The sequence below is a fragment of the Oncorhynchus kisutch genome, unplaced genomic scaffold, assembly GCF_002021735.2.
Source record: "Oncorhynchus kisutch isolate 150728-3 unplaced genomic scaffold, Okis_V2 Okis05a-Okis16b_hom, whole genome shotgun sequence".
Taxonomy (NCBI): domain Eukaryota; kingdom Metazoa; phylum Chordata; class Actinopteri; order Salmoniformes; family Salmonidae; genus Oncorhynchus; species Oncorhynchus kisutch.
In genome coordinates this window covers 94,603-117,951 of record NW_022261982.1, presented here as the reverse complement: position 1 = coordinate 117,951, position 23,349 = coordinate 94,603, and the positions used below count along the sequence as shown (strand labels likewise).

The 23,349-nt window shown below is 45.1% G+C and overlaps 3 protein-coding genes across 27 annotated transcripts in view; 2 read left to right on the top strand and 1 right to left on the bottom strand.

Moving 5' to 3' along the window:
- Window positions 1-24: 24 nt before the first annotated feature.
- Window positions 25-7,898, bottom strand: LOC109890495 (oocyte zinc finger protein XlCOF6). 5 transcript variants are annotated; one of them, XM_031813583.1, is made up of 10 exons: window positions 7,745-7,879; window positions 4,947-5,149; window positions 4,728-4,817; window positions 4,467-4,544; window positions 4,097-4,189; window positions 3,843-3,969; window positions 3,232-3,721; window positions 2,816-2,874; window positions 1,197-2,354; window positions 25-650 (listed from the first exon to the last, which is right to left on the bottom strand). In XM_031813583.1, exons 1-10 carry the CDS (start codon window positions 7,746-7,748, stop codon window positions 457-459), a joined length of 2,496 nt encoding a protein of 831 aa, XP_031669443.1. In that variant the 5' UTR covers window positions 7,749-7,879; the 3' UTR covers window positions 25-456. The 5 variants fall into 5 exon arrangements, with proteins under 5 accessions (XP_031669443.1, XP_031669444.1, XP_031669447.1 ...); XM_031813584.1 differs by having other exon boundaries at window positions 4,728-4,814; XM_031813587.1 differs by having other exon boundaries at window positions 7,716-7,863.
- On the top strand, window positions 7,345-16,610 carry sft2d2b (SFT2 domain containing 2b). Of its 21 annotated transcripts, none has more exons than XM_031813597.1 (11): window positions 7,345-7,467; window positions 8,046-8,749; window positions 11,421-11,646; window positions 11,848-13,119; window positions 13,371-13,460; window positions 13,763-13,848; window positions 14,081-14,162; window positions 14,463-14,498; window positions 14,649-14,707; window positions 15,262-15,291; window positions 15,854-16,610. In XM_031813597.1, the coding sequence occupies exons 4-11, from the start codon at window positions 13,054-13,056 to the stop codon at window positions 15,891-15,893; spliced, it is 489 nt and encodes a 162-aa protein (XP_031669457.1). In that variant the 5' UTR covers window positions 7,345-7,467; window positions 8,046-8,749; window positions 11,421-11,646; window positions 11,848-13,053; the 3' UTR covers window positions 15,894-16,610. The 21 variants fall into 21 exon arrangements, 8 of the variants coding, with proteins under 8 accessions (XP_031669457.1, XP_031669454.1, XP_031669456.1 ...); XM_031813594.1 differs by having other exon boundaries at window positions 11,751-13,119; XM_031813596.1 differs by having other exon boundaries at window positions 8,046-10,650; window positions 11,421-11,635; window positions 11,751-13,119.
- Window positions 16,611-20,822: 4,212 nt separating this feature from the next.
- Window positions 20,823-23,349, top strand: part of tbx19 (T-box transcription factor 19) — a 5,155-nt gene continuing 2,628 nt past the window's right edge. Inside the window, exons 1-2 of the mRNA XM_020482316.2 lie at window positions 20,823-21,240; window positions 22,891-23,155. Coding sequence (XP_020337905.2) covers window positions 21,011-21,240; window positions 22,891-23,155 — 495 coding nt within the window. The 5' untranslated portion in view covers window positions 20,823-21,010. The remainder of the gene's footprint in view (window positions 21,241-22,890; window positions 23,156-23,349) is intronic.

Below are 23,349 nucleotides of genomic sequence, written 5' to 3'. Positions count from 1 at the left end.
GGAAGAAGAATGCCAACACAGGTAGAACTTGGGATGATAGGTTTTATCAAAGCACAGAAGAAATATTACACTGAATTACAGACAGGATATAAATTGAAGAGGCATTATTCAGGCAACAGTTACCCATCAGTCAACTATTTTATAATGAACTGTTTCACCAACAAATGAGGCCACGACATAGGAGACAAATTGCTTTAGGTCTATTTGATAATGAGACTACAGTCAGACCACACACAAATCATATTCTTGATTAACACAAGATGAATCAGGAAAAGTCCCATGATCTCAAGCAGCAGGGAGACATTGCTTCCCCTGCCATCCATAGGCAGAACGTTCTGTTCCTCTAGTCTCGAAGTCATTGGATTCCAATTCAGAATCTTGGTGATGGGAGCCCATTGTTATTTCAGGGACAATAGAATACTATTGAGATGTCCATCCATGGGCAAATGATGCTGGCTACAATGCTGCTGCTAACAGCTCGGCCGAGTGTTTCTGTAGGTGCCTGTTGAGGTGTGTGCGGCGGGTGTAGCTCTTGTCACAGTGAGGGCAGGGGTACGGACGCACTCCAGAGTGAGTCAACAGGTGCTTCTTCAGATCAAACTTCCTCTTCAGGCTCTTCCCACACTCTGGACAAGAGAACGGCTTCTCACCTGAGGGACGGGACAGTATTAAGGACTAAATCAAGATTACACAGAGTTACTTCAGATTACACAGAACTACGATTAAATTGTTTGTTTTATTATCATCGATCACAAATGCATAAACGCACTGCATATGTCCTGCATCACATGAAAGTACAAACATGTTTAGCATTTCTTGGACAAATGACAACAGTATCATTCATATACACCATATAATTGTTAAATCAACGGCCCCCTTAAAGGGATACTTCGGGATGTTGTCCCTTTATCTACTTCCCCAGAGTCAGATGATATGTCTCTGTGTCCAGTATGAAGGAAGTTAGAGGTAGTTTCGCGAGCCAATGCTAACTAGCATTAGCGCAATGACTGGAAGTCTATGGGTATTGTTGTGGAAATTCTTACACAGGGACTTAGCAAATGCAATAGCGCTAGTTAGCAACTTCCTCCAAACTGCTCGCAGAGACATAAAAATGGTATCCACAACTTCATCGAACTCTTTGGGCCTCATTGCCAAAATCCGAGCTATCCCTTTAACTACAAGCTCCTGGTTCTGACCTGAGTGTGTCTTCATGTGTTCTGTCAGGTGACAGGATATGGAGAATGTCTTCCCACAGTCAACACAGCTGTAAGGTCTTTCTCCTGTGTGACAGCGCATGTGTTTCTGCAAGTCCCCACCAGAGGGCCACGCCTTTCCGCACACCTCACACACGTACGGCCTCTCGCCCGTGTGCCGCCGCACGTGAACGTTCAACCCGGCGAGCGCCGTAAAGCGTTTCCCGCAGTAGGAGCAGGGGAAGGGCTTCTCGCCCGTGTGGATCCGGAGGTGTCCCTCCATGCCGTCTTTGGTCCGGAAGCGCTTGCCACAGTGGGCGCAGAGAAAGGGCTTCTCCTCCGAGTGGGTTCTGAGGTGGGACTGGAGGGACCCCAGAGTAGTGAAGTTCTTCTCACACTGGTCACATTGATGAGGTCTGTCCACAAGATGGCTTCTCTGGTGGATCCTCATGAGGGTCAGGCCTGTAAACGTCTCCTCACAGTAACGGCACTTGTACCTCTGGCCCTCGCTCCCCTCTGGGACCGGATGGGTCTGCTGGTGTTTGATGAGTTTGGCCTGCGAGGTGAATGTCTCGCCGCAAACAGGACAGACGAGTTTGGGTACGCGGTGCATCTGCCGGTGGGCGTCGCGCTCCTTCGCCGAGCCAAATACACGCTCGCACTGGGTGCAGGCGAAGCCGCCGCCGGAAGAGTGAGTCTGCTTGTGATTGGTCAGGCTGGAGAGGAGGCGGAAGCGTTTGCCGCACAGGCAGCACTGGTGCAGCGGCTGGGCCCAGTGGGTCTTGTGGTGTCGGGTCAGTTCCAGCTGGGTCCTAAAGCCCGCCCCACATTGAAAACAGGTGTTGGTCTTGTGGGTGAGGCGGTGGCGGTACTGCTCGCGGAGCGATGCAAACCGCTTCCCGCACTGGGCGCAGTCGAAGGTGGCGTTGACACACACAGAGCGCTTGTGGTCGTTCAGGCTCCAGGGCGTTGGGAAGCCAACGCCACACTGGGCGCATTTGTAGCGGCCGCCTCGCGAGTGTGTGGTCAGGTGACGCAGCACCTGGGAACGGTAGATGAAACACTTCCCGCACGTCGGACACTTATGGGCAACACGCCGGGGATTGTGGGATACGCTAGACGGGAGCGTCTCGGAAGATGATGATTCCCCTGTGGGGTTGTCTGTGAGGAAACAGGAAGAGAAGGTGAGAAGTAATTGGTATTTTATTAGGATCCCCATTAGCTGCTGTGAAAGCAGCAGCTACTCTTCCTGGGGTCCACACAGAACATGAAACATGACATAATACAGAACATCATTAGACAAGAACAGCTCAAGGACAGAACTACGTACATTTTTTTTTAAAGGCACACGAGAGGATAACCAGAGAGGATATTGGGAAATGGAGTTTGTAATGGAGGACAAAATAGGAATCTTATGCGTACACCTGATAGGGAGCTGCAGCACAGGAGGCTGGTGGACGGGCTTGTGATAATGGCTTGTGATAGTGGAATGGTATCAAATAAACCACACACAGGTGTTTGATGCCATTCCATTTGCTTTGTTCCAGCCATTATTATGAGCCGTCCTCCCCTCAGCAGCCTCCTGTGAGCTGCAGGTGGTTAGGAGGGTATAAGACACTCACCTGTGTCATTCTCCACCCTAATACATTCTACAGGCTTATCAGACGACTCTGGGATGATGCTGAGGTGGGAAATAACATGTCATGTTAATCATTCATCATTTACCCAATACTCACATACAGTTCACGTTTCGACACTGTTCAAATAATGTACACTCAAAAACACACAAGAAGATACAATCTGTCCATACTTACTGTCACGCTACTGCATTCCACACACACACACACACACACTCCCAAACACACGCTGACCACACTTTCCTCCTCAGTGAGGTGTTAGACACACACACACACACTCTGTCCATCATCACACTACCACTCACACACACACTTACCACTCAAAACACCCATTCTGATACAATCTGTCCATACTTACTGTCACGTACTACTGCATTCCTAACACACACACACATACTGACCACACATACCTCCCCGGTGAGGCCTGGGGCTTTTGGCTGCTCACAGGAACAGTGTTCCTCTCTGGCGAGGGCCTGCTCTGTCCTGAGGGAGAGTTGACTGCAGTCTGCCCCCTGCAGGCCACAGGCAGGGTGAGAGTGGGTGCAGACTGGGAGACGACAGCAAGAGAGTGCTGGCCCGGCTGGGGGATAATCATTATAGATTGGCTCTGAACAAGGAAACCCATAATCCCTAGGTTGGACGTTTCCGTTTCCCCTGCCACTCTGTTGGCTGATTCCTGGTCTTGACCAATCAGCTCGGCTACTTTCGATTTCTCGTCATCCTCTCCTTTGATGCAGACCTTCTCCTGTTCTTCTCCTCTCTCTTCATCCATCCTTTCCTCAGGGAAGGGTTCTGACTCCCTGTCAGAGTCGGCAGAGGGACGGAACACCATCAAATTTGGAAGACAAACAGGTAGAGAGCTGAGGAGGTTGGTCTGGGATGGGCTGGAGTCTGCACAAGACAAGCGAGAAGCACAGTTGTAAACAATTCAAATAAAAAAAATGGTCTTTTAAAACAACTGAGACTACAGACTATGACTGGGTTGGTGATTTCTGCAGGGTTGGTGACGTACCTCTATTTATCAGGTGTTCCCGGCAGCACGTTTGGCTCTGCAGCACAGACCTCAGCCTGTCACTGTGGGGGATAGACTGCAGACATTCATCCACACCACCGGGGACAGAGTCAAGCCAGGAAGCAGCCTGGGGGACACAGGGGGGAGATGTGTGGTGGTCAAAGTGTGGTTGGTAAATGTGGTCAATATGTAGCTTGTGTAGTCTCTTAGTAGTGAAGTTGATGGTTGACATGCGGTTGCCGGTCACTGTGTACCTGTTTAAAGTCTGGTACTGGCAGCAGCTCCTCCAGTCTGGAGAGGAACACACACACCAGAGACTCCAGCTCTGCATTAAAGTATTGACCAAACTGAGAGAGATAGTAGCGAGAGAAAGAGAGATATATAGTACAGAGAGAGAGATAGCAGAGAGAGAGAGATAGTACAGAGAGATAGTAAACAGAGAGATAGTAGAGAGAGAGAGAGAGAGAGATAGTAGAGAGAGAGATAGTACAGAGAGAGAGATAGTAGACAGAGAGATAGTAGAGAGAGAGGGAGAACAATTCTTCACTGAACTCAGAGTTTAGTACAGTGCTGTCACTTGCTCTGCTGCATGTTACTCAAGTGAAGAAAGATTCATTTTCTTACAGCCCATTGATCTCCTGGACTCCTCTGGGTGTACGCCATGAGCCTGGCTTTGGCATCCTCAAAGGCCTTGTCACTGGACTGTAAAAACAACAGACACATACCTTAGTGTGTGTCAGGGCCAAACGCCTCCCTCTCAGCACTCAGAAAAGGTGTGTCCCCATTCTGGCACTCGGTTCCCTCCCTTTACTCCACCCTATCACTCTATAGGTTCAGTAAAAGGCAGGCTGTAAAAATCCAGTTCCCATGAGCCCTCTCTCTCACCTTTGTCAGACAGATGGACTGGATCCTGTCCAGGTGAGTCTGGATGAGTTCTGGGGCGACATCCTCAACTATCCACTCCTGGGACATCTGCTAGATGGACCGATCAGGAGGTCCGTTTAAAATTACAACACTGTGCAACACTTTACAACAGAGGTGAACTTCTGATTTGCAGCACATGGAAAATACTGTGTAGGTTACTGCTGGAAGAAACACACACACCTTTGCTCTGAGGCCTAGAAGCAGTAATGCTCTCTGCCTGTCAGTCAGTAGTTCTGGAACTGTCTCTGTGACCAAACACACAAAGTCCTCCAGCTTCCCATAATGCTCCAAACTCCGCCGCCCCACCACCTGCCACATGACCGCAGACATCAGACGCAGCGGTGGCACCAGGAGTCTCAGAGAAGAGAGAGGGAGGGGGCCATCTGTGGGGAAGGAGGGGGAGGTAAGTATAGACAGGCAGGCTACAGAAAGCACACATTTGCCCTGTTTGAATACTTCTGGTGTGTCCACCCTGAGATGGAATGTTAGGCATTTGATCCCCAACCAAGTCACACCAAAGACTGTAAAAGTGGGACCAGATGCATCTCTGCTTGGCACTCAGCAATGGTTTGGGGGTAAAGACCTGCGATAGACTAATGTCCTGTCCAAAGGGAGTACACATCAAGCTGCCTCACGCATCAGAAAACAGGAAATAGACTCATGCAAGGCTACTTACTTACTTAATAGTACAGCAGTGCTTACTTTAAAGAAGGATGGACGTTAGGTGAGATGCAAGTGTTCAAACAGTACACATTTCACCATATCCAGGAATCACACCACTGGTCATCACTGTGAATAGCTCTGGTCCAGGGCATTAGAGGGATGTGCTAACGCCCTGGACCAGAGCTACACTGTGAGCTGTGCTGGCCAACACAGGAGGTTGGTGGCCCCTTAATTGAGGAGAACGGGCTCGTGGTAATGGCATGGTTTTAATGTGTTTCATGCCATTCCATTTCCTCCGTTCCAGCCATTATTATGAGCCGTCCTCCCCTCAGCAGCCTCCACTGCTGGCCAAGTATGAGAAACTGCATACATTGATTGTCTGAAAGTGGGCGTTGCGAAATAAGTGGGAGGGTCAACAAAAGTGGGTATATGGAAATATAACAGCTAATTGGGCAGTTGCCACTCAATGTCATTTTGCGTGACTGCTAACTGCTTCCTTTTAGCTAAACTGGTTAGGATAATTAAGGTGGCAGAAAAGATGGCAGATGTGGATGCTGAGTTCGAATCAAGCAGCGCGTCGAGCAAAACTGGTGAAGACAAATGTTCTGAATGGAGAAAATTTTAAAAAGTCTGTCGGTCCTGTTGTTTTTTTATAAAGTGCAAATATGTCAGCATGTGAAGCTTGGTTGTGTAAGATACTCTGTCAGAGCTTTCCTCCCCAAACCACTGCTGTGTAAGAATTGTAAATTATTTGGCCATGTTTCAAGTGTGTGCTGGGAAGAATTGCGAGGGGTACTGGTGCCGGAAGACCCGCCCTCCCAGGTTCCCCTTGAGCCTGTGTAGGGATCAGATCTGTTTTATTTTTTAGCAGGGGGATCAGATCTGTTTGGACGGGGGTCCTGTTTACATCCCGCACAGTAGGTGGCGTGATGCACATTCAATTGTGCGATCGCCAAAATACCGTAGAAGAAGACTTCCTTTACAACAGCTTTGCGCTATTCCGCGAAGCGTCAGAAATATGAACACAGAACAATTAGAGATATTTCACCGGATGTATAAATGTGAAGCATTCGCTTGGTGTTTCCACTCACTACCAAATATGGAAGTGCGAGAAGATGTAACGAGATGGATTTTGGCCGACATAATGCTAATTTTCTCAATTTATGAAACATTTGATTGCAATACGTTTTTCTGTTCCCAAAACTAAAATATGTTATGAACAGAGTGGACAAAATTTTGTAAACTTTACACTTTGTTAAAGTTTTAAAAAAAACACGTTATTTAGGAGCGCAACGGCGAATTGAGTTATTGCACACGCGCATTTCAAAGTAGGCGTTCCCTAACGGAAATATGCAGATGTTGGCTAGAACGCGCCAATAGGATCTCGCTAGCTCGGGCTTGGCTCTGCCCACTATGACTAATTTGTTGCCATTAGAAACGACAGACTATGGTCTTGGTTATAAATACACACATACATACATACATATACATACATACATACATATATATATATATTTGTCCACCTTTAATTAACTAGGCAAGTCAGTTATGAACAAATTCTTATTTACATTGACAGCCTACCCCGGCCAAACCCGGACGATGCTGGGCCAATTGTACGCCGCCCTATGAGACTCCCAATCACAGCCGATGTGATACAGCCTGGATTCGAACCAGGGCCTAAGGTGACGCCTCTAACACTGAGATGCAGTGCCTAGACCGCTGCGCCACTCAGGACTCCAGGTATGAATGCAATGACTTCTGCCGAGGACATATCCCTGTAAATGCTGCATGGCCAATGCAGACATCAGATTGACCATGCAGTTTGGCTAAAACGCTACAAGGAAGCAGCCACGCAAAACGGTCTTGAGTGGCAACAAATCTGCCCAATTAGCTGTTAGATTTACGCTTTTGTTGATCCTCCCGCTTATTTCGCAACGCCCACTTTCAGACACGCTCAATGTATGCAGTTACCCATGACTCCTAGCAGGCAAACTTGGTGCATAGGCCACAGCACCACCCGAGTGATACTGCCAAGCAAGTACGTATGACTATATTTTACAGTTAATCCCACATTTCGCAGGAGATGCACTGAAATTGAGTGTGCAATTTTAGCTAGCTAACGTCAGCTAGCCTAAAATATTTGATAACAAGACTAGAGAAAATAACTCATGTCGGCGGAAGCGAACTTTAGCTAGATAACTAACGTTAGCTAGCTACGTTAAACTACACCCACAACGGCCTGCTTCCACCGACAGCTTGCTTAGAAAGAGTAAGCTATATAGCTACCTAGCCACAATCTTTACATGAATGCATACCCATGTTGTCTCCCCGTGGAAATCTTATATGCCGTCTTTTAGTCGTATCTTACAAATGTTGATTGAAGAGGCAAGGCTAGCTGCTCGTTTCCTCGTAAACTTTTGATGAACCGGAAGTTGATAGAGCAGATTGCCAGCGTGCGTTCTGCGACTCACAACAACAACACAGCTGATGGATTTTGATAATCAACCAAATTAGGCACGTAACTAGCTAACTGGCTAAACATTTGCCTACTTTCGTCTTTTGTCAAACTACGAACTAGCTAACCATGTTTTTCTTATTTTCTTTTTTTACATCAAGACTGTGACTACATGGTATTTGGTGAGACGATCCTATCAGATCTTGTCCACCACACCACCAGCGGGAGAACCTTACCTGGGACAACACATCAGAATCCTAGAATCTCCCCCTTCACTTTGGGCCAAAAGTGGTCCTCCTTTTGACCGAATCATCAAAAGATTCCTTTCAAGTGCTACAGGAGGATACTCCAGAGACAATGGCTGATATTGAGAGGGACAATCAACACACAGATATACTGCAGGTGCAAATAAAACAGGAGGACGGAGAAGAGCCTCACGATACAGAGGACCGTCTCAAGAGTTCTAATACCGGAGAACAAAAGCCTTGTCACATCTGCCCTGATTGTGGTAAAAGTTATACCCGTTCGGATAATCTTAAAACACACCAGAAAATTCATATGACAGAGAGGCCGTACCTCTGCTCTGAGTGTGGTAAAGGTTTTACCCGCACAGATCATCTGAAATCACACCTGAAAACACATGAAAGAAAGAAGAAGAAACTTAAACACCCCTGTACTGATTGTGTGAAAGGCTTTGTCCATTTGGAGCAGCTTGAAAAACATCTGGAAAAAAATCACCTTACACACAAGGAAAAGAAACCTCATGGCTGTCCAAGGTGTGATGAGAGCTTTTCTGACCTGGAAGAACTAACAACACACTTGCCAGTACATACTGAAGAGCTGGCCCTCTACTGCTCTGACTGCGGTAAGCGGTTCTTACACAAAGGAAAATTTGAAAGACACCAGAGAGTACACAGTGGACAAATGCCATACATATGCACCCACTGTGGGGAGGGTTTTACACAGGCACATAGTTTGAAACATCACCAGCGAATACACACTGGAGAGAAACCCTACCTCTGCAACGAGTGTGGGGAGAGTTTCAGACACGATGCAACGTACAGGAGACACAAGCGCAAACACGAGCTACCACTCTCTGAAAAGAAAGCCTATCCTTGCTCAGTATGTGGGAAGACTTTTACCCGCTCCGATGGAGTGATGAGGCATCTGAGGAGGTTCCATTACGGAGAGAGAGCTCTCCAGTGCTCCTGCTGCGACAAACGTTTCTTTCAACAGGACACACTAACCACACACATGAGAATTCACACTGGAGAGAAACCGTACAGTTGCTCTGACTGTGGGAGAAGCTTCTCACAAGATGGCGACCGAAAGAAACACCAGAAGAGGCACCACACTGGAGAGGGCACTTCACCTCTGACCCTCCATGTGGATGGCACAGGGACGCGCACACACACACTATAACAGAGACATACACACTAACAGACAGTAACAGGCAGACTCAAGACACAAAAACAGGCCAGTGGGTAAACCAGGTTGCAATTAAGTTATTCTGACAGCTTTGGCTTTATTTTTTGTGTTTGTGTGTGATAACATGTATTTCTCTCTCTCGTTTAAGTTCATTGGCAAGGCAAATTTTAGCCCAACTTCTCACTGTTTGTAAGATGCTTACTGCTCATTGCAGCTACTTAAGTGATCATCACCCACTCCATTACTCTATTACCCCTCTATTCATCCCCCCAAATCCTTCTTTTATAGCCTCCATCTTCTCATCTTCTAACCTTAGCCTATCTATACTCCTCTCTACCTCAACCCAGCCCGCTGTCCCTTCCTCTGTCCCAGCCCTCTGTCCCAGCCCTGCCTCAACCCAGCCGTGCCTCAACCTAGCCCTCTGTCCCAGCCCTGCCCCAACCCAGCCCTCTGTCCCAGCCCTGCCTCAACCCAGCCGTGCCTCAACCTAGCCCTCTGTCCCAGCCCTGCCTCAACCCAGCCCTGCCCCAACCTAGCCCTCTGTCCCAGCCCTGCCCCAACCCAGCCCTCTGCCCCAACCCAGCCCTCTGTCCCAGCACTGCCTCAATACAACCCTCTGACCCAGCACTGCCTCAATACAACCCTCTGACCCAGCACTGCCTCAATACAACCCTCTGACCCAGCACTGCCTCAATACAACCCTCTGACCCAGCCCTGCCTCAACACAACCCTCTGACCCAGCCCTGCCTCAACACAACCCTCTGACCCAGCCTCTATTCTACTTCAGCCCTCCTCCGGTACTCCCTGGATCCTGAGTGAGCCTCCACTCCCCCCTGCCCCTCATGGCAGGTATCATGGACCCTGAGGATACAATTGTAACAGAACCCAAGGATGAGGATATCCAACCTGAGGATAGAATCGAAACAGAACTGGAGGATAGAATTCTAATGGAGCCTGAGGATAGAATTGGGACAGAACTGGAGGATAGAATTTTAATGGAACCTGAGGATAGAATGGGAACAGAACTGGAGGATAGAATTCTAATGGAACCTGAGGATAGAATCGGAACAGAACTGGAGGATAGTGTTAATTTATCCAGAAGGTTCTGATGCTGAGGAGCCAGATGGGATTCTCTTTGAGCCAGAGGAGCAACAAGCGGGAGATGAGGATGATGATAACATCTTTGCCACATGGATGGGCCGCTACAAGAAAGCAGCAGAACAGGAGGACAAGGATAAAGAGGTGGAGAAAAGAGAGGCAGTGATAGAGGAGAGGAAGAACAGCTTCGAACGACAAGCTCCACCACGGGCAGACCGGCGGCAATCACTACCCTGTCCAGTGAGTCTGTGTACATGTGAGTTGCTGTTGTAGAGGAATCTGCTTTGTCTTTGGGAGTTGTATACACAGACCAGTAGGAGTGAGTTTTGAGGGTCAGAGGACTAGGACTGCTGTGTTTGACCGCTGACACTCAAGATAAGTCAGTCACTCCGCCAGGATCCCCTACCACACACCAACCCACCACAGGGCTCTTTAGCTCCTAGCCTGAACCCCAAAGTACAGGTAGATAACTGTTTCTTCTTTCTCACGCTCAGTGTTATAGGAATTTCCAGGAGAACAAACAGGAGAGCAGTCGTAGGTTAAAGTCAATCAAAAATCATTCCGGTTTATTACAAGTTGCAACAGGGAGACACCACCTAGCACAGAAGCAGAGGAAATGTCTAACTGGCCTCTTGGAGACGGACCCTTTTATATCCCTATCAGACAGCAACACATGTTCTGGAAACAGCAGCTAGACATTTGATGGAAGTCAAGACAAAAAGGCAGTGACTGTCAGCCAGAGAAATAAAAGTTGTTACATTGCTTTGTTGTGCCTTAGCTACAGCCAGGGGACAGGGACTAATGGGATTATAATAGGCAGGAGCATACGTCATTTACACCCCCCCCACTGTGTATGTTTACTTGAGTTCCTTGTGTTGGGAATTCAGATTAATTTAGTAAATTATCTGTCACTTAACCCCCCACTCCCCCTTCATCTCTCTGTTTTTCTTTCCTCCTCGCTCTCTCGTGCACTTTTTCTCTCTGTCTCTGTGTGTGTGTTTCTCTCTCAGGCTCAACTCACAGCGATGATACAGTAATCTCGTCTCCATACCACTACTAGGGCCATCGTCTCCCGCCAGGCCAAACTCCCTGCAATGCATCTCATCCATGAATGATCCTGGCTGCCCGATACCAGCCAATACTGAGTGACGATCCTCCATGATTCCATCCGCCATTCCAGATTAAAATGCAAACGCGGTTCCGCAGGCGGAACGTCATGTCTCCGGTACACTGGCGGTGTGTGTGATGGTCGGGTGGGGGTCTTTCTGAGAACACTACTTTAGTCTCATTCTGTTCAATTAACACTTTGTTAAAAGTAAATCTGTGTGTTTGTGTTGCAGAGCGACGCTGATTGTGTGGGTCTCATCTGCCATGATGACCTGCACAGAGGAGGGAGTGTTTCTCTCTCACACACTCTTTCTCTCCCTCTCCCTGAAGTGTATATAGGAGTGGCTGTGGAGGAAGCAGGCGTGTTGTGTGCAGGTGGTGCTCTTGCCAGAACCACTCTACTGGAGCTCCACTCGGGTCAAAGTACCCTGAGAACCATGTAGAACAGCCTAGAACTGGACAGAACCACCTAGAACTGGACCCAACCTCTCACAACTGCATATAGTTGGAAAGAACTGCCTAGACAGAACTACACCGAACCTGGAAGAACTACCCAGAACTGACGCGAACCGGTGAAGAACTGCCTGGCGTTGTAATGAACCTTGCAGAACTGCCTAGCGTTGTAATGAACCTTGCAGAACTGCCTAGCGTTGTAATGAACCTTGCAGAACTGCCTAGCGTTGTAATGAACCTTGCAGAACTGCCTAGCGTTGTAATGAACCTTGCAGAACTGCCTAGCGTTGTAATGAACCTTGCAGAACTGCCTAGCGTTGTAATGAACCTTGCAGAACTGCCTAGCGTTGTAATGAACCTTGCAGAACTGCCTAGCGTTGTAATGAACCTTGCAGAACTGCTTAGATACGGACATCACTTATTTGTATTTATTTTTATTTGACCTTTATTTAACTAGGCAAGTTCGTTAAGAACAAATTCTTATTTTCAATGACGGCCTAGGAACAGTGGGTTAACTGCCTGTTCTGAATCTAGAGCGCTGTGCTGAGAGAGACCTCTGTATTCCCCCAAATCCCAATAATCCAGTATCTTTTAATATTGTTTGTGTGATAGTGTATGAGTGAAATGTATGGATGTTTTTCCAAAGGTTTTACTTATAAGAATCGATTCAACGTGTTTATTTCAAGATGTTGTTTGTTTAGTCAAATAAGGGCATTTACATTTTTACATTGTATCCCATCTACGTCTTTGTTTTCCCCTAGTCATTGAATAAAATACTTGGTTGTTCTAATTGTAAAATGTATACTAAGTTGTATCATCTTTATTACTGTGTACTACTGTGAGGTTTCCACCACAAATATAAGGCTCTGCTGCCCCCTTTTGTTATTGTGGTACTGCAGTTATCCCCAGTCCGTCCCGTCTCCGTGGTTACACAGTGGCGGAAGTTATCGCAATCCACCTGTTGCACTTCGAACTAGAAAAATAGCTCGACAAATCGATATTTGACGTTCTTAAAAACTAAGTCAGTCGAAGCAACGGGAAAGTTCTAGAATTACTAACTACATTCTATCCGTGTCAACTTTAATGGACAAACTAAAGAAAGTTTTGAGTGGCCAAGATGGCAACAATGATGACGGCGACATATTGCAAGTAGGTACGTTTTCTAGCTAGCTAACGTTAGCTACTGTATGTAGTTAGCTAATATGTTGTTTACCCTAAATAATATCTAGCTATGTTTGGCTTTCTCGCTAAACCTTTTTCAACGCATGCTTTATCTACGTTACGAGTACAGTTGCTTAGCAATAACATAGTAACGTTTGCTAGAAACACTTGGCTAGCTAGGTGAATGATGTCCATGGTTTCTAGCTATGTTGTTTATAAATGGTGCGGTGTTGAAACAGGCGGCGAACCAAGCCTCCACCCTGGGCTGGGGCACGCGCATGAAGGGCTTTATCGCATGTTTCGTGCTCGGGGTCTTGTGTTCCATTCTGGTGAGTTGTCATCTCTCTCTCCCATCATTTCAGCATTGCTCTGACTGTCAATTATGTGTGTCGCTGTCAGTTGTGTTTCCCAAACCTCTCTCAGTAAGCCAGTACACATCGATATGTTTTTATTCCAGAAAGTATTGGGGGGGTTGATCTCGGAGAAATTCAAATCTGTGCATTGAGGTCTAGACACTAAGGGCAAGTTGATAGTGTCGACAGTAGAATAGGAGTAATTTGGGACCAATTGATAGTGTCTACAGTAGAATAGGGGCCGACGCTAAATTGTTCATCCTCTCACCTGGTGGCAGGGGACATGCTTGCTGTGGATTCCAAGGGTTGGTCTGATTCTGTTTGCCGTGCTGTACACACTCGGCAATGTTGCCTCTCTGTGCAGGTGAGTAGAGCGTTGTTGAGTGTTAGAGGGTGTATGTGTGGCTTATGTGGGCATTTACAAAACAGTTAGGCCTATTTTTAGATTTTAAGGTATCTCTGGGACCCTCCCCAGATCAAAGCTGACATTGTTCTTGTCCAGTTTAACACCTAAGGTGCACATGATACAGCAATCACATTTCTAGTGCAGTTACTACAATAATGTAAGTTTAGTCAAATAATGTGTGTATTCTTAGCACTATGTTCCTGATGGGACCCCTTAATCAGCTGAAGAGGATGTGTGCCAAAGAAAGAGCACTGGCCACAGCTATCATGCTGGTGAGACCACACAACACACACACACCCATGTTTGTTTTACTATCCTTGTGTGGACCAAAACATGTATTCCTTTCAAAATACTATTTTCCATAACCATAACTCCTAATTCTAACCCTAATTGTAACCCCTAAGCCTAAAATATATATTTTTCTTGTGGGGACCAACAAACTTTCCCTACGTGTCAAAATGTTCCTTGTTTTACTATGCTTGTGAGGACTTTTGGTCCCCACCAGGATAGTAAAACAACAAAAAAACTGTTTTTCTGTTCATTAATTACATGCTACTTGTCTCTCCTCACAGACCTGTCTGGTGCTAACTATGTGTTCTGCTTTCTGGGTGAGTATAACACACACATGATACATATCCTGCACCTGTTGTGTTATCAAATCCCTGCAGGCCTTTTTAGCTAGTCTGTTACTCATTTAAACTTTGTCTTACATTGTTCTACCTCAAAGTATATCTGAGTGCTTCTCTCTCTCTCTACAGTGGAAGAATAATGGTCTAGCCTTACTCTTCTGTATTCTACAGTTTCTAGCCTTCGCTTGGTGAGTGGCTCACACACACACGTGCTTGAGTAATCTCCTTCCTTTAGTGTGTGTTTGTGGTATTACATCCCTACAGTCTGCAGTCTGAGTGACACACACACACACCCAGAGTTGTTCTGTGCTGAGGGCTTTTTGGCAGGCAGCTCAATGCCAGGTCCTTATTTGTAACTGAAAACAGAGTAATTATGGCCATAGCTTTTAGCCTGGCTAATCACACACGACTAATGCAGCTAGCTTTGTTCTCTCAAGCACCTCCTTCACAAAGACAGGAGATTCATATACACACACACTCTCTCTCTCTCTCTCTCTCTCTCGCTCTCTCGCTCTCTCTTGCCCACATACATACACACACAGGAGTACACACAGATGTGCAATTAGTTTACATACATACATAAACACCATTAAAATAACTTCCACTGTAACACAACAAACACTCATGCATAAACTCTGTTTTCACAGACTCTGCCACTGACACACTTCAGATAAAGACCTTATACAGCCCTTTGCTGTGTGTGATGTATGACGCTGACTTATACTATACTACTGTGTTTCAGGTATGGCCTGTCCTACATTCCATTCGCAAGGTGAGTGTTGGTTTACAGTAACTGCCGGTCCACCTCTGTCTGTAGTCTTAACTGCCGGTCCACCTCTGTCTGTAGCCTTAACTGCCGGTCCACCTCTGTCTGTAGCCTTAACTGCCCGTCCACCTCTGTCTGTAGCCTTAACTGCCCGTCCACCTCTGTCTGTAGCCTTAACTGCCCGTCCACCTCTGTCTGTAGCCTTAACTGCCCGTCCACCTCTGTCTGTAGCCTTAACTGCCCGTCCACCTCTGTCTGTAGCCTTAACTGCCGGTCCACCTCTGTCTGTAGCCTTAACTGCCGGTCCACCTCTGTCTGTAGCCTTAACTGCCCGTCCACCTCTGTCTGTAGCCTTAACTGCCCGTCCACCTCTGTCTGTAGCCTTAACTGCCCGTCCACCTCTGTCTGTAGCCTTAACTGCCCGTCCACCTCTGTCTGTAGCCTTAAGCTCTATTCACAGTATTACATCATCCCTTCCCATTCAGTGATGGTTCAGTCCTAAAGCAAATTTTTGAAACTTGACTTTGGAGTGTTTATTCTTTTACTAATTATTATTGTTTGTTCACAGGGATGCCGTGATAAAGGCCTTCTCTGTCTGTCTGAAGTGAGGCTGCAAACCTCCCTTTCACTCTCCCTCTGAGGGGTTATGATGTGTGTGTGTTTGGGGGTTGGCTAAAGCCCTCAACTCTCTGGCAAACACACAGACGCCACACAGGTGTGCTGGAATGGTGCCCACTGAGTAAACACTCGTCAGCGAATGCTTTCCAGAGCAGAAGTGTACCTGAGGTATGATGTTGTGTAGAGGAATCTGTTTGTGAGGGATGCCTTATCTTATGTGTGTGTGGTGTGGTGTCTGTCCCTTTTAAGGTTGGTGTATATGTGAATTGTGTGTGTTTTTCTACACTGTGAGTCCAGCTCCTCTTAATTTACTGTGGGGGAAGGGTCAATGCACCACCTCTGTCATTTCTATATTTCTATAACTGTAAATCAAACCAGACCAAAACTATTCAGATCTATATTTAGGTGCCAACATGGTGTGTCTTCACTAGTTAGTTGTACTGTAGGTCTTTATTTACATGTGTTTACAATGGACAGCTGACTACTGATCATTTCACCGGCTCAGGTCTGGAAATCTGTACAGTCAGAGGACTTTTTGCACCTAATCCCAAGTGCACCAGGAGTCTGAATATAAGGGCCTGCTGTTAAACGTTCTTCTAGCTGGATAGATATACAGTTGAAGTTGGAAGTTTACATACACTTAAGTTGGAGTCATTAAGACTTGTTTTTCAACCTCTCCACAAATTTCTTGTTAACAAACTATAGTTTTGGCAAGTCGATTAGGACATCTACTTTGTGCATGACACAAGTCATTTTTCCAGCAATTGTTTATTTCACTTATTATTCACTGTGTCACAATTTCAGTGGGTCAGGCGTTTACATACACTAAGTTGACTGTACCTTTAAACAGCTTGGAAAATTCCAGAAAATTATGTCATGGCTTTAGAAGCTTCTGATAGGCTAATTGACATCATTTGTGTCAATTGGAGGTGTACCTGTGGATGTATTTCAATGCCTACCTACCTGCTTCTTTGCTTGACATCATGGGAAAATCAAATGAAATCAGACAAGACCTTAGAAAATACATTGTAGACCTCCACAAGTCTGGTTCATCCTTGGGAGCAATTTCCAAATGCCTGTAGGTACCTCCATCTGTACAAACAATAGTACGCAAGTATAAACACCATGGGACCACGCAGCCGTCATACCGCTCAGGAAGGAGATGCGTTCTGTCTCCTAGAGATGAATGTACTTTGGTGCGAAAAGTGCAAATCAATCCCAGAACAACAGCAAAGGACCTTGTGAAGATGCTGGAGGAAACGGGTACAAAAGTATCTACAGTAAAACAAGTCCTAAATCGACATAACCTGAAAGGCCACTCAGCAAGGACGAAGCCACTGCTCCAAAACCGTATAAAAAGCCAGACTACGGTTTGCAACTGCACATAGGGACAAAGACTGTACTTTTTGGAGAAATGTCCTCTGGTCTGATGAAACAAAAATAGAACTGTTTGGCCATAATGGCCATCGTTATGTTTGAGGGAAAGGGGGAGGCTTGCAAGCCGAAGAACACCATCCCAACCGTGAAGCACGGGGGTGGCAGCATGTTGTGGGGGTGCTTTGATGCTGGAGGGACTGGTGCACTTCACAAAATAGATGGCATCACGAGGGGGGAAAATTATGTGGCTATATTGAAGCAACATCTCAAGACATTAGTCAGGAAGTTAAAGCTTGGTTGCAAATGGACAATGACCTCAAGCATACTTCCAAAGTTGTGGCAAAATGGCTTAAGGACAACAAGTTAAGGTATTGGAGTGGTCATCACAAAGCCCTGACCTCAATCCCATAGAAAATTTGTGGGCAGACCTGTAAAAGCATGTGTGAGCAAGGAGGCCTTACAAACCTGACTCAGTTACACCAGCTCTGTCAGGAGGAATGGGCCAACATTCACCCAACTTAATGTGGGAAGCTTGTGGAAGGCTACCTGAAACGTTTGACCCAAGTTAAACAATTTAAAGGCAATGCTACCAAATACTAATTGAGTGTATGTAAACTTATGACAAACTGGGAATGTGATGAAAGAAAGAAATGCTGAAATAAATAATTCTCTCTACTATTATTCTGACATTTCACATTCTTAAAATAAAGTGGTGATACTAACTGACCTAAGACAGGGAATTTTTAGGATTGATTGTCAGGAATTGTGGAAAACTGAGTTTTTAAATGTATTCGGCTAAGGTGTATGTAAACTTCCAACATCAACTGTACATGCAGAAAAAAAGAAGGGAAGAACTGCTTCAAGTGCTCATGAATCTTTCACCTTTTATATAAAACGTCTGAGTTATTTTTATTTCAACTCTGTTTCCTGTAAACATGTCTAACTGCTGTTTTAACTGTCATGGTTAATAGTACCATAGACAATTTTGTGTTAGATTTTTTCCACAGGTATTTTGGCTTTCATTTCAGTTTTTTAAATAATTTCTGGGGGAATAGTTTTATGTTTTTGTTTCAATCATGTTTCCTGTAAACACTACTCTTTAACTGTTTCAATTCTTTCATGGTTAGTACTATAGCCGTTTTCTGGGGGGAATTAAAATATCAATGCTGGCTTCAGCATGCCCTAGTCACGACCATTAAAAAACCCTCTCACTGGGGCTGTGACTTTTACGTTAACTTGCAAAAAAGAAATGCCTTACTTCACATGATTTAAACCAGGGAATCACTGCTTTTTTAAATATGTATACTGTACTACTGTAACTCTCCTGAGTGACCTCTGTTTCATAAAACCCTCCCTATAGATGGTTGTTTCATCTGCATAAAAACATGTATGATGCTATTAAACACTTATTTTATAGAATAACATATGTTCTATATTCAGGATACATTGTTTTAGGACCATGGTTAGTTCGTCTACTTGTCTAATATGAGCGCAGGTAGTTACAGGTTTGGAAGAAATACTTTTTAAATCACGATTCTTTTTTTGTACCATCTGGAAATTGAACACTGTTTTAAAGTGTAACGATAATTTATGTATGACTATGAATCATGTGTTCTCTGTTTGTGTGGCACCATTTTACAACAGAAATAAACATTTTCAAACTATATTGTGGAGTGTTTTAATGTGCAAGAGTGAGAGTTGTACCACCTGTTTAGCCTTCCTTGGCTTTGTATTTTCTGATGGAGTCTCACCGGGGTCACTGCCACACACACACACAAACGCATTCCTTGTACAAAAGGTCTGAGGTGTGTATCGTGGGATTATGATTTGGTGCGTTTACCTGTGCTTTGCTTCCCACCTTTTGATATTTGCCTCGCGCTCAGTTAATGACGCTCCTTTATGCGTTTTAAATCAGTAAAGCCCCTAATCTCCGCTCGCCTGCCCGCCGCTGATTAAAAAAATATCTCTCCAAACACACACCGCTGCAGCTGCGAGCTCACAAGGCCGTTCGGTCACACCGCCAGCTCGCGGGGATCGGGTGTCGCTATAGGAGCCCTTCTGGACACTGACGGTTCCGTGTGCTCTCTGTGTGTGCTCTCTGTGTGACACGGAGCTTCCACTGTGCACAAACTAGTTGAAGCAACACCAGTTCGAGCTTCGTTCTACCTGAAAAAGATGATTCAGAGATAATTGGCTTTAAAGTTCCGAACCCTCATTGGTTTGCATGGTGTCAGAAATATATAGTATTATTTTGAATTTAACATGTCATTGGGGTATTTAGACTACTGTATAGGTAGAGACCATTGAACCGAACAAGGCAATGTCAACTACATGTTGAAAAAAAATGCAGATACAACCGTATAGTACCAAACTAGATGTTTTTAGACAACACACAGTAGGCTACATTAGTGTAGTCCAAATGGACAGGTCTCTGAGCCCAGTAGGTCGTCAGACCAAGAGTGGAGGGAAATGTTCTGGGAAGCATTTGACGTTTTCAGTCGTTCATACTTTAACAACATAGTTTCCGTTTTATATACTTAAGAGCAGGAACTTGAATTATTATCCGAAAAAATAGCCGTACGAAATGACCTAGACTATATTTAATTTTCTTCAGAAGCTTTTCTGTCGTTTTGGAAGAGAGGGAGGCTTGTTCAATCCGTGCGCTAAAAGCATCTGATTCCACTCCTTGCCAAGAGCACCGGTAGTTAGACCATTAACCGTAGTCACCGATAATGATTTATATAATAAGGCTACAGGCCCACGACAGCACTGTTTGCCTTTTTGTGGAATTGTGATCATTTCGAACGGAAAAGCCAGTCAACTTGTCTTCTGGCCCCCTCCGGCATGGTCCTTCGCTGTCCATGGTGTTGAAAGTGTGCTCCTGAAAAGTCATGGTGACAAGTGGTAAAATAGGCGTACGGAATTTCAATGCAAGTTGAGAGAGAGAGAGACTGGTATTATGGCCTGAAGACTTAAAGGGGCTATCCTTAGCCAAGTTGAAACCATAACAAAGCCACATCCTGCCTCTGTTTTGGTAAAAAGCTGAGGGATGTGCCTGGGAAATATAACCACTCTCAAATTCATAGACCAAACTATGGATGCAAGGACTGATCATCCAATATATACAAATAGTAGTTTTAAGCATGGTTTCAGGCTATAGGCTACAGTGTTTGTTTACATTTACAATGTTTACAAGCTTAAAGTTTGGGTTATGTTGAGGTTTTACAGTTGAACTAAGCTTATGAGGCATTTACACGTTATGTTCTTCAAGAATCAATGGGGTATGTAACATTCACTATCAGTCCAAAATTAGATGTAGCAACTGCAGATTGACCCTTTAAGGTCTAGGCTAACTCATCAAAGAAACTCTCTCTCCCTCCCTCTTCCTCTCTCTCACTCCCTCTTCCTCTCTCTTGCTCTTTCTCTCTCCCTCTGACAAATGACGCTCTGTAAATGGTAAATTAGTGAGAGTTGATCACATGACCGTCCGGCCGAACCTGTCTTGTGCTCCGCACCAGTGTCGCATTGATTCTCAACTGCAGTTCATAATCCTCATGGCTAAAACACCCACATGGGAATTCATTTGTTTTGTTTCAATTTAACCGAATCTAACGACGTTTTTTCCCCATCACCTGCTGAGTGAGATATTTGTGAGTAAGATATTTGTTTTACCTAATTTTAAACTTTCTTTGGAGAAAATATCAGCCTTTAACCTCGTTGGGGTCCCCAAATGAAGGTTGAGGGTTTAGCTGAAGGCAGGGCTGGGGGTAACCCCTGCCCTGGTCCTGCCAGCCAGTGCTGTATCTCGCGACTGCTAAGCGTGGTGGAGAGCGAATTGCAAGCGGGGCGCGAGAAGGGGGACCCCACGGAGAAGCAGCTGAAGGTGACGCTCGAGGAAGCGGAACTGTGGCGGAAGTTTAAGGAAGTCACCAATGAGATGATAGTCACCAAGAGCGGCAGGTGAGCTTGAGTTAATTATAATTTTGTACCTTTATTTAACTAGGCAAGTCAGTTAAGAACAATTGAAATTCTCAATGACGGCCTACACCAAACCCGGACGACGCTGGGCCAATTGTGCGCCGCCCGGCTCCCAATCATGGCCGGTTGTGATACAGCCTGGATTCGAACTAGGGTGTCTGTAGTGAAGCCTCCAGCACTGTAATACAGTGCCCTAGACCGCTGTGCCACTAGGGAGCCCCGGATAGTGAGATAGACGAGCATTTCTTAATAGTAAAATATATTTTATTGATCCTCAACCGCAAGAGGACATTTATTGGGGAGAGGAGATTCGCAGACAAACATACAGACAATACCAAATGCAAGTTTCAAGAGTTTGGTCATTTGATCACCCATTATATGTATCCACCCATCGCTAAATTAATTTTATGAACACATGCAGCAGAATTCAAACCTATATTTCTCTGTCACACATATCACTCTAAAACGTCTAACACTTATGTTATATTAGAGGGCTTTGAATCAATTACCCAATTAAGAGACCATTCGATTTCAATTGATAATTCCATTTTCAATTACGCACTTCTTCCAAAACGCATCTTGATCGAATCTTTTAGTTCAGCCCTTTTTTCAACTTCAGCTTTCTATTCCTATATAATCATTACGATTTCATAAGAATTAGATCCAAGCGACAACTATTAATTACATAGGCCTATCTGTAATTTAAGACCAAGTCTATTGAATAATATTAGTTATTTAGGAATAGGCATAATATTTATTTCTTATACTTATTAGAGCTGAAAAGTGTAATAGCCTATATTTTTTATAAAAGGGTAGCGTAATGCATTTTAAAAACCAGAAATATTAAGTTTGAGAAAGTTCAGGCCAAATATTGTAAGCCAGAAAATATTTTAAGACAAGGGCATTCATAAAAATGTGTTTTGAAAATATCAGTGACATATTCCTTTATCATGATCCCATGATCCCATGATCCCATGATAAAGGAATATACGCCCAAGGCTTATGCACAGTTGGCAGAGTTATTCAAATTGATTGTGTTTAATTGTATAGTCTCGTGTCTTTCATGTCATTAATTCATATTTGATATGTTTATAGTCTATTTGATTCGTCTACAAAACATTCGTTTAGAACACTTTGTTCCAAAAATCCGACTTCAAACCTCGACAAGCTGGTTATTACTGGCGACATTTATCGTCACATTCTTAAATTAAGAAAACATGTTCGTTTAAAAAAAATCTGCGTTCTAAACCTAGTATTGCCCGTAGTGTATCGAACGGTTTAATAGATTTCTCTGGCGCATGGCCACTTTTGTGCTGACCCTCTCATGCTCTGAGGGGCGGCTTGACCGGTCCAGCGCGCGTTGTAGTGGCAGGTCAGCTCACCTGGTGGGTGTCTGTCCATTTACACGTTGGCCACTTCAGAACGTTTTTATTTGGGGAAAACAAAAATTAATTTAATAAAAGTAAAAAGAGTCAGGAAAAAAGTGAGTTTAGAGTTGGTGTGTGTGTGTGTGTGTGTGTGTGTGTGTGTGTGTGTGTGTGTGTGTGTGTGTGTGGGTGTGGGTGTGTGTGTGTGCATACTGCGTGCCTGTGTACATGTATTAATCTGTGCGTTCCTACTGTGGTGTTCCAGGAGGATGTTTCCGGTGCTGAAAGTGAGTGTATCGGGTCTGGACCCCAACGCCATGTACTCCTTCCTGCTGGACTTCCAGCCAGCTGACAGCCACCGCTGGAAGTATGTTAACGGGGAGTGGGTTACAGCCGGTAAACCGGAGCCTGCCGGTAATGGTTGTGTGTACATCCATCCCGACTCACCCAACTTCGGAGCCCACTGGATGAAGGCACCTGTCTCCTTCAGCAAGGTCAAACTCACCAACAAACTCAACGGAGGTGGACAGGTAGAGCATACACACACACACAGTCAGTCTATAGACTCTAGCTTAGTTTCTGGGCCAAAACTCACCAGTACATCCCCAGCTGCACTAGATACCTCACTAACTTCATGATGTTGCATTTGATTTATTTCATATTTCTTCAGGCAAATTCTAAAGTTCTACTAAAATAAAATATATAAATAGACAGAAAAATAATG

What these genes read in the sequence shown, in the direction of transcription:
- sft2d2b (XM_031813597.1), top strand. Translation starts at nt 13,054, where the DNA reads ATGGACAAACTAAAGAAAGTTTTGAGTGGCCAAGATGGCAACAATGAT. An exon ending in ATGACGGCGACATATTGCAA is followed by an intron (nt 13,120 to 13,370) that starts GTAGGTACGTTT and finishes GTGTTGAAACAG; the next exon opens with GCGGCGAACCAAGCCTCCAC. An exon ending in CTATGTGTTCTGCTTTCTGG is followed by an intron (nt 14,499 to 14,648) that starts GTGAGTATAACA and finishes CTCTCTCTACAG; the next exon opens with TGGAAGAATAATGGTCTAGC.
- LOC109890495 (XM_031813583.1), bottom strand. An exon ending in GTCCAGGAGATCAATGGGCT is followed by an intron (nt 4,190 to 4,466) that starts GTAAGAAAATGA and finishes TATCTCTCTCAG; the next exon opens with TTTGGTCAATACTTTAATGC. An exon ending in TCACCGGGGAGGTATGTGTG is followed by an intron (nt 2,875 to 3,231) that starts GTCAGTATGTGT and finishes TTCCCACCTCAG; the next exon opens with CATCATCCCAGAGTCGTCTG.